At 47.9% G+C, this 17,005-nt stretch overlaps 2 protein-coding genes and 1 long non-coding RNA gene across 5 annotated transcripts in view; 2 read left to right on the forward strand and 1 right to left on the reverse strand.

Moving 5' to 3' along the window:
- LOC132488401 (uncharacterized) lies at positions 1-14,554 on the reverse strand. Of its 2 annotated transcripts, none has more exons than XR_009531744.1 (3): positions 14,054-14,554; positions 11,684-11,791; positions 1-71 (listed from the first exon to the last, which is right to left on the reverse strand). It is a non-coding gene; the product is annotated as an uncharacterized LOC132488401 (long non-coding RNA). The 2 variants fall into 2 exon arrangements; XR_009531745.1 differs by having other exon boundaries at positions 14,042-14,554.
- Positions 2,006-6,081, forward strand: SALL2 (spalt like transcription factor 2). 2 transcript variants are annotated; one of them, XM_060096503.1, is made up of 3 exons: positions 2,006-2,174; positions 2,568-2,885; positions 3,006-6,081. In XM_060096503.1, the coding sequence occupies exons 1-3, from the start codon at positions 2,108-2,110 to the stop codon at positions 5,501-5,503; spliced, it is 2,883 nt and encodes a 960-aa protein (XP_059952486.1). In that variant the 5' UTR covers positions 2,006-2,107; the 3' UTR covers positions 5,504-6,081. The 2 variants fall into 2 exon arrangements, with proteins under 2 accessions (XP_059952486.1, XP_059952485.1); XM_060096502.1 differs by having other exon boundaries at positions 2,568-6,081.
- The window catches only part of METTL3 (methyltransferase 3, N6-adenosine-methyltransferase complex catalytic subunit), a 10,467-nt gene continuing 7,603 nt past the window's right edge, over positions 14,142-17,005 (forward strand). Inside the window, exon 1 of the mRNA XM_060096510.1 lies at positions 14,142-14,352. Coding sequence (XP_059952493.1) covers positions 14,253-14,352 — 100 coding nt within the window. The 5' untranslated portion in view covers positions 14,142-14,252. The remainder of the gene's footprint in view (positions 14,353-17,005) is intronic.

A 17,005-nucleotide genomic window follows, 5' to 3' on the forward strand; every position in this document is an offset into this window, starting at 1 on the left:
TGCTTGCTTCACTGAATTACTGTGTGACCTTGGAAGAGTCACTTAACCTCTCCAAGCTTCCATTTTCTTATCTGTAAAAATAAACAACATTGCATTAACCTGTGACTTGCCATATGGAAATAGAACCCCCTCTCCCTCATTGTTGGGGTCAGGCCTGCAAGCATGTAGCTCATCTGTTTCAGAGACATTGTCCACAGTGTTAAGGCCCTTGTGATTATCTGAAGTTTCAAAACATAATTCAGTACAATGTTTTCAGTGAAAGTGGACGTTACTAATATTACATTGTTTCAGCTCCCCACCAAAAGACTTCCTACCCCTGATATATGCCAATGATATCAGCCTCAGAAATTAATAAGATTGCTAATTCCCTGGTGGTCCAGTGGTTGGGACTCCAGGCTTACACTGCCGAGGGCCTGGGTTCAGGGAACTAAGGTCCTGTGCAAGCTGTGAGGCTTAGCAATAAATAAATAAATAGATAAATAAGAAATTAATAGGCAACATGAAAACATCTAATTTTAATATATATGTATTTTATTTTGATTGTTTTGCCACTGACAATATAAATTCTCTAATTCATAATATTTGGGACTCCTCCCAAAATTTAAAGTCCCATATATACATATTATTTTATCCTACAATATTTCTCTGATGTAGATAGCACAGCTACAACATTCCACTTTACAAAAAAGGAAATGGTGGTATAGCATGGTGTGACTGACCACCACGCCTCAATTTATCAGCCAGACAAGATTGGAACTGGGATTAGAACAATATGCATTTACTGATGCCTTGGCAAACCACAAAACTAAGGACTTGTGGTCATTTCCTGTAAGTAAGATAAGCTCTTAAGGAAGTGGGAAACCCATTAAGACTCATTTCAAGGTAGAAAGGGAATGCAGAGTACCTGGTCCAGGAGGCATCTTATCCCTACTTATCCTCTCTTTGAATAGGAGGCCACCTCTCTGCTGGTGAGCAGGTGTTAAGTCATTCCTAGGCATTCAAGCCAGGTTGGGGCTAAAAGGGGCTTTAGGCACCTAGAGGCTGCTTGGTAACTCCCTCCTACTGCATTTTCCCCATTGTTTCAGGAGGAGCTCCCCTCCCCCCAGGTTAGAGCTAGGTAGGCCTCTGTAGGCCTCTGCAGGCTAGCATCTCCCCAAACCCAGCTGTCCTCAGTAGTGGCTGTGTTGCCAGAGAAAGACAACGGAAGAAGAAGGGTAGAGAAGAGGGTACTAAATAGGAGATGGCCCCTTAAATAAGCATGAACTCTATAAATTAGGTGTGGGCTGGGTGATCTGTGGAGTAACTCGCATTCAGCTATTATTCTGGGGGAGGAGGGGCGGGGAGTAAAGGGGCTTAGTGTTACGCAGAGAGGAGTCCTGAAACGACTTCCTTGGAAATTCTACCTCGCGGCCTCCCACCCTGAGAAACTTCTTTTGTGGATGGGGTGGGGGTAGGGTGGGAATGGAGGTCAGGAAAACAGGACAAAACTTGGGGTATCTTGGGGGTACCAGATATATATGTGTAGGTAAGGGGTAGGTGTTCTGGGATCCCCCTCCCGCTCTGGCCCTCAGGCCACCCTCTCTGGAGCCCACGTTTTCCAGGCTCAGCGGATCCTTTATCCAAAGGAAAATAAGAGAAGCCTGTCGCTTTGCTCTATTGAGCAAGGCTGTATTTCCTACTGTGCCCCCTTGAGCTTGCTGGGGGGTTGGGGGGAGGGGGAGAGGGGGGCAGGTCTGGGCAAGGACATCCGGAGATGGGGGGAGCTGGCAGAGGGTAAGGAAAGGTGGACCCCCGCCATGCCCCACAGCACCTGTCACTGAGCCTCCGGAAACCCTCCCGGGCTCTGGGCTCGCTCCCCTCCCTCCCCAGCAGCTCCTCCCCCATCTCCCCTCTCCCAGCTTTCTCGTTCCAGCTCCTCCCCTCCTCCGCGTCTCCTCGCTCCCCTCCCCCTCCTCCGCCGCTCCCTGCCCCCGCCGCCGATCTCCATCTCCGCAGTCTGGGCCGCTGGGTGCAGAAGCTGCCGCAGCCCCGTCGGCCACTGCCGCCTCCCCCAATCCGGATACCCATTGTCTCCCACTCCACCTGGCCCTCCACCTCCCACACAACCATGGCGCACGAAACCGGGAGGAGCTCTCGTCTCGGGGGGCCCTGCGGGGAGCCGGCGGAGCTTGGAGGTGCGGTAGGGCCCGGCGCGGGCAGGGGTGGGGGTGAAGGGGACGCGGGGGGCGGGGAGAGGACTTTCGGTGGACGAGATAGAAGGCACGATTCTCTGCACAGGACCCGGTCCTCACACCCAGTCCTTGCGCCCGCCAGTGGCCCGGCGTTGGGGGCGGGTGGAGGGGGGGAGTAGCTTGTGCATGCCCGCTCCCCCTCCCTCCTGGCCCCCAGTGCTGGCGAGTCTCCGGTCCAGGCGGGACAGTACTGAGCTCTAGCCTCCTGCACGGCCGGCGGGATGGTGAGCTCATCTCCCCACCCCCACTAGCGGTTACTGGGCTCGTTGTTAATTACAGCCTCTGCATACCCATCCGAACCGCACCACCCACGCTCTTTCCTTGTCTTCTCCCCAGGTGATGCTAGCGAGGAGGACCACCCCCAAGTCTGTGCCAAGTGCTGCGCACAATTCACTGACCCAGCTGAATTCCTCGCCCACCAGAATGCATGTTCTCCTGACCCCCCTGTAATGGTGATAATTGGGGGCCAGGAGAACCCCAACAACTCTTCGACCTCTTCTGAACCCCGGCCTGAGGGCCACAGCAGTCCCCAGGTCATGGAGGCTGAGCAGAGCAACCCTTCGGATTCCGGGTCCTCTGTACCCACAGATCCCACCTGGGGCCCAGAGCGGAGGGGAGAGGAGTCTTCGGGGCACTTTCTCGTAGCTGCCACAGGTACAGCAGCTGGGGGAGGTGGGGGCCTGATCTTGGCCAGCCCTAAGCTAGGAGCAACTCCATTACCTCCAGAATCCACTCCTGCACCCCCACCGCCTCCACCTCCTCCTCCGCCCCCAGGTGTAGGCAGCGGCCACTTGAACATCCCTCTGATCTTGGAAGAGCTCCGGGTACTGCAGCAGCGGCAGATCCATCAGATGCAGATGACCGAGCAAATCTGCCGGCAGGTGCTGCTGCTTGGCTCCTTAGGCCAGACAGTGGGCACCCCTTCCAGCCCCTCCGAGTTACCTGGGACAGCCTCCGTCTCCTCCACCAAGCCCTTGCTCCCCCTCTTCAGCCCCATCAAGCCTGTCCAAACTGGCAAGACACTGGCGCCTTCCTCCACCTCCTCCTCCTCAGGGGCGGAAACACCCAAGCAGGCTTTCTTCCACCTTTATCATCCACTGGGGTCACAGCACCCTTTTGCTGCCGGAGGGGTCGGGCGAAGCCACAAACCCACCCCTGCCCCCTCCCCGGCCCTGTCAGGCAGCACAGATCAGCTGATTGCCTCGCCTCATCTGGCATTCCCAGGCACCACGGGACTACTGGCAGCACAGTGTCTTGGGGCAGCCCGGGGCCTCGAGGCTACTGCTTCCCCAGGGCTCCTGAAGCCAAAGAATGGAGGTGGTGAGCTGGGCTATGGGGAATTGGTGGGTCCCTTGGAGAAGCCTGGTGGACGGCACAAATGCCGCTTCTGTGCCAAAGTATTTGGCAGTGACAGTGCCCTGCAGATCCACCTGCGTTCCCACACAGGTGAGAGGCCCTATAAGTGTAATGTCTGTGGCAACCGCTTTACCACGCGTGGCAACCTCAAAGTGCATTTCCACCGGCATCGGGAGAAGTACCCGCACGTGCAGATGAACCCTCACCCGGTACCAGAGCATCTGGACTACGTCATCACCAGCAGCGGCCTGCCCTATGGTATGTCCGTGCCGCCAGAGAAGGCCGAGGAGGAGGTGGCCATGCCAGGTGGCGGTGTGGAACGCAAGCCTCTGGTGGCCTCCACCACGGCACTCAGTGCCACAGAGAGCCTGACGCTGCTCTCCACCGGGGCAGGCACAGCCACGGCTCCTGCGCTCCCTGCTTTCAATAAGTTCGTGCTCATGAAAGCGGTAGAGCCGAAGAGTAAAGCTGATGAAAACACCCCACCCGGGAGCGAGGGCTCAGCCATCGCTGGGGTGGCAGAAAGTGGCACAGCAACCCGCATGCAGCTAAGTAAGCTGGTGACTTCGCTACCCAGCTGGGCCCTGCTTACCAACCACTTTAAGTCCACTGGTAGCTTCCCCTTTCCTTATGTGCTAGAGCCCTTGGGGGCTTCGCCCTCTGAGACCTCCAAGCTGCAGCAACTGGTAGAGAAGATCGATCGTCAAGGAGCCGTGGCAGTGGCCTCTACTGCTTCGGGAGCCTCCACAACCTCTGCCCCTGCAACTTCATCCTCAGCCTCATCGGGACCTAACCAGTGTGTCATTTGTCTTCGGGTGCTGAGCTGTCCTCGAGCGCTGCGCCTGCATTACGGCCAACATGGAGGTGAGCGGCCCTTTAAATGCAAAGTGTGTGGCAGAGCTTTCTCTACCCGGGGCAATCTGCGTGCACATTTTGTGGGCCACAAGGCTAGTCCAGCTGCCCGGGCCCAGAACTCCTGCCCCATTTGCCAGAAGAAGTTCACCAATGCTGTTACTCTGCAGCAGCATGTTCGGATGCACCTGGGGGGCCAGATCCCCAACGGTGGTACCACGCTCCCTGAAGGTGGGGGAACTGCCCAGGAGAACGGCCCTGAGCAGTCTGCAGTCTCCGGGGCGGGGAGCTTCCCCCAGCAGCCATCCCAGCAGCCATCCCCAGAAGAGGAGTTGTCCGAAGAGGAAGAAGAGGACGAAGAAGAAGAGGAAGACGTGACTGATGAAGATTCCCTGGCAGGGAGAGGCTCCGAGAGTGGAGGTGAGAAGGCGATATCAGTGCGTGGTGATTCAGAAGAGGCCTCCGGGGCAGAGGAGGAAGTGGGAACTGTGGTGGCAGCGGCCACAGCTGGGAAGGAGATGGACAGTAATGAGAAAACGATTCAACAGCCTTCTCTGCCGCCGCCGCCTGACAGCCTGGATCGAACGCAGCCAGTGGAGCAGGGCGGCAGTGATATTGCAGGAGGCACAGAAGAGGGGGGCAAACCGGAGAGGAGCACCAGCCCTGTGTCAGCGTTGGCCCTAGAAGGGGAAGGCAGCAGCCCCACCTTGGTGGAGGAGCTGAGCCTGCAGGAAGCGATGAGAAAGGAGCCCGGAGAGAGCAGTAGCAGAAAGGCCTGTGAGGTGTGTGGCCAGACCTTTCCCACCCAGGCAGCTCTGGAGGAGCATCAGAAGACCCACCCCAAGGAGGGGCCGCTCTTCACTTGTGTCTTCTGCAGGCAGGGCTTTCTCGAACGGGCTACGCTCAAGAAGCATATGCTGCTGGCTCACCACCAGGTACAGCCCTTTGCCCCCCACGGCCCTCAGAATATTGCTGCTCTTTCTTTGGTCCCTGGCTGCTCATCTTCCATTACTTCCCCAGGGCTCTCCCCCTTTCCCCGAAAAGATGACCCCACGATCCCATGAGCCTGTTTTTCTGAACCTGCTGCCCCTTGACCCGGGGGGCAGAAACTGAGAGCTCTGTAGAAGGACCTCCAAGATCTATGAGCCCTTATTTGTCTGTTTCTCTGAGTTCTTCTATGATGTAGCCCTAGTGGCTTTTCTCTAATCCCTGAGCTTTGAAATCCTTGTGCTCACAGGCGAATGGCCCCCTGAGAAACTTTTCTTTCCTCTTCATTCATTGTACCTGAGGAAAATAGATTCTCTACAGCTTTCACGTTCCCAAGAAGAACCCTCTCCACCTTCCCTGGGAATGACCCTTCTACCCTCTCCTCTCCCTTTCCCTTTGGCAGGTGCATTTGAGCACCCACATTTGGAATTACAGCCCAGCCTGAAGGGGCCAGCAGCTGTCCCTGGAGGGCCTAGGGCCACTCCTCTCTGGTGACCAGGTCAACCTGCAGGACTTCTTGTCCCAGGGCATTCCTGCCCAGCTGGTGAGGGTGGGCTCCCTGTCTTGCTGAAACCAGGACACGGCTTTACTGTCAAGTGACCTGCCCACCAAGCCCCAGAGTTCCAGCTCTATCTCCATCTCCACTACCCCTTCAGGCCCCGCACCACCAGTGCTGTTTGGCCCAGGAACTGTGGCTGAGAAGTTGCCTCCAGCAATGGGATCCAGAGAAGCCAAGGAGAAGAGATTACCCCCTCCTCCTCTTTTGGCCTCTGGCATCCAAGACAGTGCCTGAGAAAGCCCATCATAGAAGAGAAGTAGCAAACTGTACATTTCTTCTCCTTCCCCCTGCTCCAGAAGGTGCCGACAGTGAAGATGCAACAATATCAGTATCTGGTGGCTCAGCCCCAGGGTGTAGGGAGAAACGAAGGGCATAGGACACTCTTCCCAGTAGTAAGGCACTAATGTGCCTTCGTCACGTTAAGGCAAAGGTGTTGGCTGGTTAACATGCCAAGATGTTTTGAGCTTCTCATATCTTTCATCCTTGCCTCTGAGTTAGGAAACAAGTGGATTTCTTGCTGAGAGGTCTCCCATGGGATGGATATTTTGGGGAAGGAAATGTGAAGTTCCTATCTTTAACAAGCATTGTTGATGAGGGTTAGCTGAAGGAATAATGGAGAGTTTAGGAGTGTTGCTAAAGCATAGGGCTTGCTGAGAACCTATGTGATTAAGAAAGGGGTGTGATATAAGGGAGGGGACCTCAAACTCTTAATTGGATGGGTCGACGGGTCTCATGAATGTTCTTTTGAACTAATGGTGACTTTAGTGTGCAGCGATGCACCATGGATCATGGGGGATTTCCTAGCACTAGCGTGCTTCTAGTTTTAGACAACTCCCTCCTCTATTCCCTGGCCCCTTGTATTTTCCTCATCTTCCTCTTTCAAGGTCCACTTCCTTCCCATTTTGCCTGTCCACGGACCGGGGCTTATGTCTTTGCCGCTGTCTGGTTCTTAGAGTCCCAGACTTTGGGAGATGAGCCCTAGGTGCTGTCCTCCCTGCCTCTCCGTTTTGTAATCAGATGTAGTATTTACTCTTAACATAGGATCATTTGGAACAGGAGTTCTGAGGAGGAGGGAGTGAGGGTTCTGCTATTGACTGACTTGAGTGGTGGCTCCTCCTCCAAAGGTGTAGGCTTCCGTTTCCTAACATAGTAAAATGTGAAGAGCAGACAACGGAGATGTTAGTGTCTTTCCCTTTTCATTAAAGGTGTTTTAACCAAATATTTGTGTGTTTCTCCTTATTTCATGACTAAATAGCCAGCTGGGGTGTGATATGAGCATTCCCTAACATTGAGATTCCCTTCCCACCTACATCTCCTGCCAAAGCTGAACATATGGTGTTGAAATATTTAATTTGATCAGCCTTGTCCTAAAACAACCTCCAGTGAATGTAATTTCCTTGTAGAAATGGTGTTTGTGTTCTCAAAAGGTAGGGGATTTGTTCACTGTTTACAGCCATTGTCCAGGTTTTCTCTTTGCCTAGAACCTTCTACCACCAGGCTTTTTATATTTTATTTTACTTTTTTTGTTTTGTTTTGTTTGGAGGTTGAAAGCTGTTTCTTTATCTATCTATCCTGACCTGTAGGCCAGCCTAGCTGACATCAGTTAATCTGCAGAACCAAGATGAATTCATCTTTATGATACTTGAGGTCTGATGTTATAAACAGAAAAAAAAAAAATTCAACCCTAGTAATTTCTACCAACAAGATAATATAAAGGAGAATTCTTAGCGGAAATACATTGGGGGTGGGAGAATGAAATGAAGCATATATATCTATTTTTTGTTTGGTTTTGTCTCTCCACAACATGGTAAGGTTCAGATTTGACTCTTAAAACCTTGCTTTCCTAAAGAGAACATTCTCCGGAATTTTTTTTTTTTCGTTTGTAAGATTATATCACTGAAACCACATGCTAAAGGGATGGGACTGGTAAAATGATTTGCCTAAAGACATTCAGCCAATCAGTGGCAGAACTGGATTAAGAACCCAGGTCGGCAGAATCCCAGTCTCAGTGCTAACCACCAGTGGTCAGGAATGGTGCTTGCTTCCTGTTACATACTAACGACTCCTGAAGTGAGGCTGGCTGGAAGACTGAAGGGAAAGGTGAGTAAACCTACTGGCTCAATTCAAGGTAAAGAACAGAGGTTTGATTCTAGTTGCCTCCTGGAGGCAACTTTAAACCCGTCCCGCTTTAAAGGTACTAGTGAATAGGACATGGCAATCTGGTGAAGTCGGCTGGAGAAGAAACAGCTCCTGTCTCTAATTCCTTACCAAAGCTTTATAAATCTGTTTTTCTTTTCAGCCTATGGAAGGAGGTAGGTTACCAATCCTTCTATTCCCTTTACCTCCCCTACCCCCATTGGACATAGATAATGCCATTTAACTAATTAAACTAGACTTGCCCTCTCTTTAGATGCCAGTTCCCATTATGGTAACAGCTGTCAGTGAGGCTTCTACTAATGGGTGCTTCCTTGGGCAGGTCAGCACTGAGCTGGACTCCCCACCCCACTCCTTCATAACTCTACTTTATTTTCCCTTCTGTCTCCTTTTCATTCTTGTTTTTCCTCTCCTGCTTTTTATTCTTTCATTGACCTACAACTTTTACTTTTCTCTCTTCACCTTTAGTTTATTCCTCTCTTAGAGCCTTCAGTTTCTTCCTTCTTGCAGTCCCCTCCAATCCCCACCCTCAACCCCACCATTTCTTACTCTCAAGCACTTCTCATTTGACCATCCTTTTGGAAGGTGAATTAACTCTAACCTGCTGAAATGAATATGTCAAGAAATGCAGCTTGCGAAACGCTTTACCTGAAATATACATAGTGGATTCAGTTCAAATTAGATGGATAAAAAGATCACTAGTATAAGAAGCAAGAGATAGCTTCCTCACTCATTCATTCAGTTAATTTTTGAGGATTTATTTTGTTTCAGAGACCAAGTGTTGGGTAGATACAAAGGTAAACAAACTTCTGCCCCTAAGGGAGCTCAGTCAAGGAAGAAGAAAAATGAAAACGGGCTTCCCTGGTGGCGCAGTGGTTGAGAGTCCGCCTGCTGATGCAGGGGACATGGGTTCGTGCCCTGGTCTGGGAAGATCCCACATGCCGCGGAGCAGCTGGGCCTGTGAGCCCTGGCCACTGGGCCTGCGTGTCTGGAGCCTGTGCTCCGCAACGGGAGAGGCCACAGCAGTGAGAGGCCTGTGTACCGCAAAAAAAAAAAAAAAAAAAAAAAAAACATTTTTATATCATGGTAGTAAATACTGTGATAGACACAGTGGCCTGTGGGATTCCAGAAAGGGAAATAACTAACTCATGTTACGAAGAGAGAGAAGGGGGCGGGGATGTACAGTTCTCTTACATTCAGTTTTCATAATAACCATGCTGAAATATATTAACTGAATCCATATGACAACCTAAGGACCAATGCAGTTACCATATAAAAACCTACATAAGGTACGTCAAGTCCCCTTTGGCAGATACAGAGGTGCGCTACTTCAGAGATGTCCCCTTAAGAAAGAACTGGCTACCTAGCTGCAAGAAACCTGGTTAGCTGACAGCCTCCAGCTGTCCTACTGTTCTCCAAACCCCTGGCCAAAGGCTAAGCAAGGTGGTGGGTGTTACAGGGCTTAGCCCTTCCCAGGGAACATGGGACTAGTGAACGGTTCTTGCTATGGAACTCTCCAGTGGTCTGGCAGAGGCTGTCATGTCTGCATCACTGACAGCTTTGGACAGCTCTCCCTGCCCAATCTCATTTTCTTCCCTTTTTCTTTTTACAAGTGTTACTTCCCAATAAAACTTTTGGACTCCTGACTCTCAGCATCTGCTTCTCCCAGATTTCAACCTGTGTCACCCCCCAAAAAGGTTTCAATTCTACTGGCACATTTTCATGTCTCACAAATTTCTGCTCCTGGGACTCTGGATACCATCCCTGGAACTTCTCAGTAAATCAAGGAACATCCGTCTCCTGATCCCCAAAACAACTCACATGAGTGTTTCTCCATTAGATCCAACTTTGACTTCCCTTTACATTTCCTTGTCTTTTCTAATGTTTAATTTAACAACAGATTTACTAACCCCATTGGACACTTTGCTTTTGATCATATAATTTTAAAAAATGAGTAAGGACAAAAGTGAAGAAAAAAAGAAATTTTGACCAAAGAACCAGTTACAAAGTGCAGTATTTGGTCAATACTGTGGATGTTTCAGTAACCCATTGCTGTGTAACAAACCATCCAAAACTTAGTGTCTTAAACAATAATTATGTATTTGCCTGTGAGTCCATGGGTTGTCCCAACAGGCCTCAGCTAGGATGACTTGTCTATGTTCCATGTGGTGAGGGCTGAGCTCACTCAGCAGCTTCAATTTGGGCTGGAGGATCCAAGATGACCTCACTCACCTCTGGCCCCTCAGTTGAATGGCTGGAATGCTGGAGTCTCTTTCCTTAGTTTTTCATTCTCCAGGGCCCTTTTTTGACATCTTTTAATCTCTAGGATTTCTCTCTCTCTGTCTCTTTCTCACTCTTTTTTTCTCCCTCTCCTTCTCCCTTTCCCTGTCCTTCACTCTCTTCAAATGGTCTAGCTATTAGGATAACTGGACTTCCATGAAGGCCTAGGCCTCCAAGACGACAAAAGCAGAAGCTTCAAGGCCTCTTAAGGCCTAGACTCTGAAACTCAAAGAATATCACTTCTGCCACTTTCTCTTGGCCAAAGCTAGTCAGAAGACCAGTTCAGATTCAAGAGGAGGGGAAACAAGTTTTACCTCTTATTGGGAAGAGTGGCAAAGACACACTGCATAAGGGCATGTGGGATGGGAGCCATTATTGTTGTGGCTAACTCTGGAAAGTCTACCACAGCAGACAGGAGGAAAAGTTAAGAAATGTAGTGCATGCAGCACTCATCTACTCACAACTAGGCTTACACTCTTTTGACTAGAAGAGGTCTGGGTGAGATTCCTTCCTCCTTCCTGTACTGCTCAGGGTTGTTGTATACAGACTGGCTAAGAGTGGGCACACAAGAAAGCAGTGGCTTTCTTATGAGCTGAAAACTGGTCCTGAGGAGTCTAGAAAAAAATCCCTCTATAAGCAGATCATGCTAAGTGGCCCTCCTGTGCTCCTAAAATTTGCCTAATTTGCTACTGTAATAATTTATCCAAAGTGAATATGAAAGCAAAGACTTAACTTGGCTGACTTTTAGGAGTACCTGTACTCCTTCTTTGGCTTCCTCTGTAGGTGAGAGGAGGCAATCCAGGTCTTAGGTACCCCGAATTCTACCAGAGACTGAATCTCTTCCACTAGAAAAATCCTTCCTTTCCTAGACGAAAATGCTTATGAATTTAAGGGTTGACCTGTGGAAATCTGTCTTTAAGATGAATCAACCCCCTTCATCTTCTACAAAGCTCTATCCAGTACTGTCTTTCTCTCCCAAGCCTATTTAATTTTACTGCTATATAATTTCTATGTATTTCGTTTCTATGTGTTAAGGATCTTGAAAGAAACAGTGATCTTACAGCAAGTGAGATATTCAGATTTGTGAACAGTTAACTCTAACAGTTCTCTAATAGAGCAATAATGGGATTATCTTACTTCAGTAATAATACATGTATCTAAACATAGGGCCACACAGAATATATCCCAAATGAAAGTGCAAAGCATCCCTTGCCAACTCTCTTGAGGGTAGTTGTTAGACCCAGGTTATTAAAGGAAGCAAAACCTGTTAAGTAGGGTCTTCCTTGGCGGTCCAATGTGGAAGACTCTGCCTTCCACAGCAAGGGATATGGGTTCAATCCCTGGTCAGGTAAGTTCCATGTGCCGCAGGTTGCTGCCAAAAAAAAAAAAAAAAAACCTTAGGTAGAGCAGGCCCTTGGAAGTAGTCTTATGATCTCACATCAGCCAACTTTGCCAAGAGTATTTCGGCTGAGCAAGATAGCATTTTTTGCTTCTAATTAAGTATAATCCTGAGAATTAAATGTCCAGATATGCTCATATGAACCCATATTCATTTGTGTCCTCTACCTCAATGCTCATGTATAAAGGTACACATCTCAAAAGACAATGTAGGGCGGCCTTCCTGGTGGTGCAGTGGTTAAGAATCCGCCTGCCAATGCAGAGGACACAGGCTCGAGCCCTGGTCCGGGAAGATCCCACATGCTGCAAAGCAATTAAGTCTGCGAGCCACAACTACTGAGCCCCTGTGCCACAACTACTGAGCCCGTGTGCCACAACTACTGAGCCTGTATGCCATAACCACTGAAGCCTGCGCACCTAGAGCCTGTGCTCCGCAACAAGGTAAGCCACCGCAATGAGAAGCCTGCGCACTGCAATGAAGAGTAGCCCCTGCTCACTGCAACTAGAGAAAGACTGCGCACAGCAACAAAAGACCCAATGCAGCCAAAAATAAAATAAAAGTAAAATAAATAAATTTCTAAAAAAGACAATGTAAATTATCTACTAGGTAAATTTAAATTCAGAAAATGATATGGAAATAGATATTTTGATCACTACTAAATCTCCACAGTACCTAGCACATAGTAGTCACTCAATAAATATTTTCTGAATAAATTAATGAAACTGCCACATTCCTAAACACATACATCTTTCTTCTCAGTAGTCTCCCTTCATATTCACCCCTTCCTTTCCATTACTATACATAGATAGCTTCTGACTTAAAGGTCCTATCATCAAACAGTTACAATAGGCTACTAATTATTTTCCCTATCTCTAAACTTTTCTCCCCATCTCAATTCAACCAGAACACCAGATTCCCTAAAATATTCCCTATTCACAAACCTTAAAATGTTCCCTGTTGTATGCTGAATAAATTGCAAGCTCGTTACTCAGGTAACATGTACCTTTTGCAATTTGGCCTCAAATATAGAAACAAATATTCTCCCAAATTCCCAAAAATAATTCTCCCTGTTCTAGCAAAATTAATCTGGGTCAGCATGGCATGCATCATGCTTTTCTACATCTAGTCTAGACCTTTGCTTTTATCATGTTCTTAGCCTGGAATTCTTTCCTATAGCTTTACCTACTGAAGTACTAGCTGTCACTCCAAGCCTGAACTTTGATGTCACCTTCTTGCCAAAGGGTCATCTGGGGTTGGAGTCCTCCCTTTGCAATCACGTTTGTTTTTTAAGCCTATGCTCGGTGCTGCCTTAGTCTGTAAAGATGGTTCAATATCAGTAAACTGGGTCTTAGCTCCTTTACCATACCAGAAGCTCTGAAAGCAGGGGCCATGCCTTCTTAAGCTGTTCTTTCTGGCAGTGTTTGGCTTCCGTAGGCTTGATAAATCAGTGGTTCGCAAATGCTTCCATTCAGAGAACCTCATTAAAAAAACCGAAGTTTTTAAGTTTACTACACAGAGAAGTGCACATACCAAAATGTTTGGCTCAGTTAATTTTCACAAACAACGTATTCATAAACCAGCTCTCAGAATAAGAAACACAGCTCAACCAGAACCTCAGGAGCCCCCTAGTGCCTCCTTCTGAGTATGTATGTATGTATGTATGTATGTATGCATGCACGCATGCATGCATTCCGAGCAGCTTGTGGGATCTTATTTCCCCGACCGCAGATTGAACCCGTTCCGTTGGCAATGAAAGCGCAGAGTCCTAACCACTGGACCACCAAGGAATTCCCTGAGGACTCTATTTTAATGTATTACACATGATACTTGCAGATTTGGTATAAGTAAGAAGAGTGAGAATATGTATTTGTAGACTCATTATAGTATCTCTGCTCCATCAGTTCTCCTCCCTCAAATATGCATGCGTAATGGCTATATTTTTGTAAACAAGTGCACGGAAACATGAAGCTACACCTTCAGTGGGAAAGGTATGTTACTACCAAACTGTCAAATGGAATTAGTGATCTTTCATTTCCAAAATCTAGACTACATACGCTGCCGCACAGCCCTGTCTTCGCACGACTCAACTCCAACTCATTTCCTAATATTCAACATGGCCGCATGCGCGGCTATAAGCAACATGGCAGCTCTGCCAGGCACCAACATGGCAACCACAGCCTCACCTCACCCAGAAGCGTGAAAGAACTCCCATAAAAAACATACCCGCCATCCTACCAACACTTAAGGTGGCTCTCGTTTCAGCTTCAAAGGGAGAGCAAAACCGGAAATGACATTCCGTCCGGTGCGTCTCCGGGATCTCTTTCCGGTTAGCCTTCGGGTGTCCGCGTGAGAGTTGGATAATTCTTGGAACTAGGGCTGAGAGGTGGAAGGCAGCCGGCCTTGGTTCGAGACGTGTCTGGGCTGCGAGACCGAAATGTCGGACACGTGGAGCTCTATCCAGGCCCACAAAAAGCAACTGGATTCTCTGCGGGAGAGGCTGCAGCGGAGGCGGAAGCAGGACTCGGGGCACTTGGGTGAGGCGCGGGACTGTTGGGGCCGAGCCTTAGCCGGGGAGGGCTGGAGGGAACCCTGGAGAAAAACACAGCTCCCGAGTCGGTGCCTTTCCCCTAACGGCCGTTTCTTTAAGGCTTCATACACTGGTACTCTTCTCCCCCCACCTCAGCAGCACAGACGCTTCACCCTCCTGCAAGTAGTCGCGGCTCCTTCCCAGCCTGGGCCCTGGTTCCGCCGGTTCCGCTTTCCCCGGCCGGAAGCCTCCGCCTCCCCGCGTCAGGTTGACTGCTCTTGAGTCTGTGAGAGCGTCTCACTTGCTAGGCCTTTCAGCCCCCGATCCCTCGAAGCAGCAAGTCCCTTTTTTTAGTTACTCCCGTGGCGCTTTGTTCTTCTCTCGGTTATAGCAATTGCTTTTTAGTAGTCATGTCTTTTGAGACTCTGGGCGCTGTGAGAGCAAGTACGGAACCTTTATATCCACAGTGCCCAGCTCAGTGGCCCTCGCAGAGTTAGCACTCGGTGTTGCTAAACGAGTAGAGGAACTGGCATTGTCTTAGCCGTTTACACAATGAGCAGGAATCTGAAAACATTTGTTTTTAAATTTTTTCTCCCCTCCCGTTGTCCCCCGTGTCACAGTCTTAAAACTTGAAGGAACCTTAAAAGATTAAGTGCTACTCATACCACATCCCCAGCACAAGCCCTGAATTATCTAAGGCAAATCAAAGATCTACAAGGATAATGAATCCGTACCACTCTTGTGGTAGCTTGTTCCACTGTATATCAGTATACTCGAGTCCGTCTCTAAGTCTCGTGTTGAAATATATATTAGGTCCATGCACTTGTAGTCTGGCCCTTGGAACTAGAAGATGCCCTGGCAGGACTCTTATACCATAATGAATGAACATCTATCGAGTGTCTACAGCATACATGAGTCTAGTTAGACAAAAATAAGTAAGACAGTGTCCCTGCCTTCAAGGAGTTTAAAATTTAGTTCGGGATAAAGGAAAAGTCAGAAATACAATATGACATATGTAAAATGCCAAATGAATCGATTCCACAATGAGTACAGTGAAGGTAGAAGTAACAAGAGTCAGTTTAGTCATTGAAGGTGTCAGGGAAGAGTTGGCACTTGGAATTTGGTCTCTATGGCTATGTAGGACTTAGATAATTAAAGGGAAGGTAAGAGGGCAGGGTAAGTAGGGGAAGAAGTGCAAGTCATATTATCAGGGATTAATTAATAGAAATTCCACTTCACTTCTCCATGGTATTAACCACACTTTGGTATTAACCAAACTTTGCGCCATATGCAAAGTTTTTTTTCTTCATTCAGTTCTTTTCTCACAGAAAATAAAAATTTTCTTACCACATCTAGATTTTTATAGCATTTCTGAAATCTGATACTTAATTGTTTACTTCTTAGGTTAATGTTAAAAGACAAGGATATTGAGTAAACTAAAATGTATTCGTGTCATTAATGAATGCAGAATACTATGAACCAAGAATCATTGGGAGACCTTTGTTAGATGGGCATTTTTTTTTTTTTTTTTTTTTTGCGTTACGCAGGCCTCTCACTGTTGTGGCCTCTCCCGTTGCGGAGCACAGGCTCCAGACGCGCAGGCTCTGGCCATGGCTCACAGGCCCAGCCACTCCGCGGCATGTGGGATCTTCCCAGACCGGGGCACGAACGCGTGTCCCCTGCATCGGTAGGCGGACTCTCAATCACTGAGCCACCAGGGAAGCCCGTTAGCTGGGCATTTTTAAAGTACAACTTTTTTTTTAAAGTGTGGCAAAATACACATAACATAAAATTTACCATCTTAACCATTTTAAAATGTATAGTTGATAGTGTAATGTATATATATATTCACACTATTGTGCAACCAATCTCCGGAAGTTTTTTGTGTTGCAAAACTGAAACTCTACCCATTAAACAGTAATTCCCAATTCTCCCCTTCTCCCGGGCCCTGGCAACCACCGTTCTATTTTGTTTCTGTGAGTTTGACTACTCTAGATACCTCATGTAAATTGAATCATAAAGTATTTGTCTTTTTGTGACTGGCTGATTTCCCTTAGCATGTCCTCAAGGTTCATCCATGTTGTAGCAAGTGTCAGAATTTCCTTCCTTTTTAAAGCTGAATAATATTCCATTGTATGTGTATACCACATTTTGTTTATCCATTTATCCACTGGTGGATACTTGCTTCCACCTTTTTGGCTATTGTGAATAATGCTGCTGTAAATATGGCTGTGCAGATATCTCTTCAAGATGCTGTTTTCAGCTTTTTTGGATATATAACAAGTGGAGTTGCTGGATCATATGGTAATTCTATTTTCAGTTTTCTTAGGAACCACCATACTGTTTTCCATAGAGTAAAGTACAGATTTTTGAAGTGAGGATTATCACTTCCAATAAATATTTACTTCATTTTAACTGAAACAAAATAAACTTGGCCAGGCTTAGCACATAGTAAATATGTGAACTGCTCAATATATTTCATCAGTGGGATTGAAGATGTGAATATAGATGTTGACATGTTTTAGGGATCAGCAAGTTAGTAGACTGGCCATATTTTTATGTCTTCAAGCTAGTATTTTATTTATCTTCAACGGAGCTCTTAACCAAAGAATAAACTCAAGTATTAAGTGTTCCTTTGCTGAGTCCAACACATTAAATTT

The sequence above is a fragment of the Mesoplodon densirostris genome, chromosome 4 (assembly GCF_025265405.1).
Source record: "Mesoplodon densirostris isolate mMesDen1 chromosome 4, mMesDen1 primary haplotype, whole genome shotgun sequence".
NCBI lineage: Eukaryota > Metazoa > Chordata > Mammalia > Artiodactyla > Ziphiidae > Mesoplodon > Mesoplodon densirostris.

Excerpts from the sequence above, each read along its gene's own strand:
- SALL2 (XM_060096502.1), top strand. The coding sequence starts at position 2,108 with ATGGCGCACGAAACCGGGAGGAGCTCTCGTCTCGGGGGGCCCTGCGGG. Across the intron at positions 2,175-2,567 it reads GGAGCCGGCGGAGCTTGGAG|GTGATGCTAGCGAGGAGGAC; the intron begins GTGCGGTAGGGC and ends TCTTCTCCCCAG.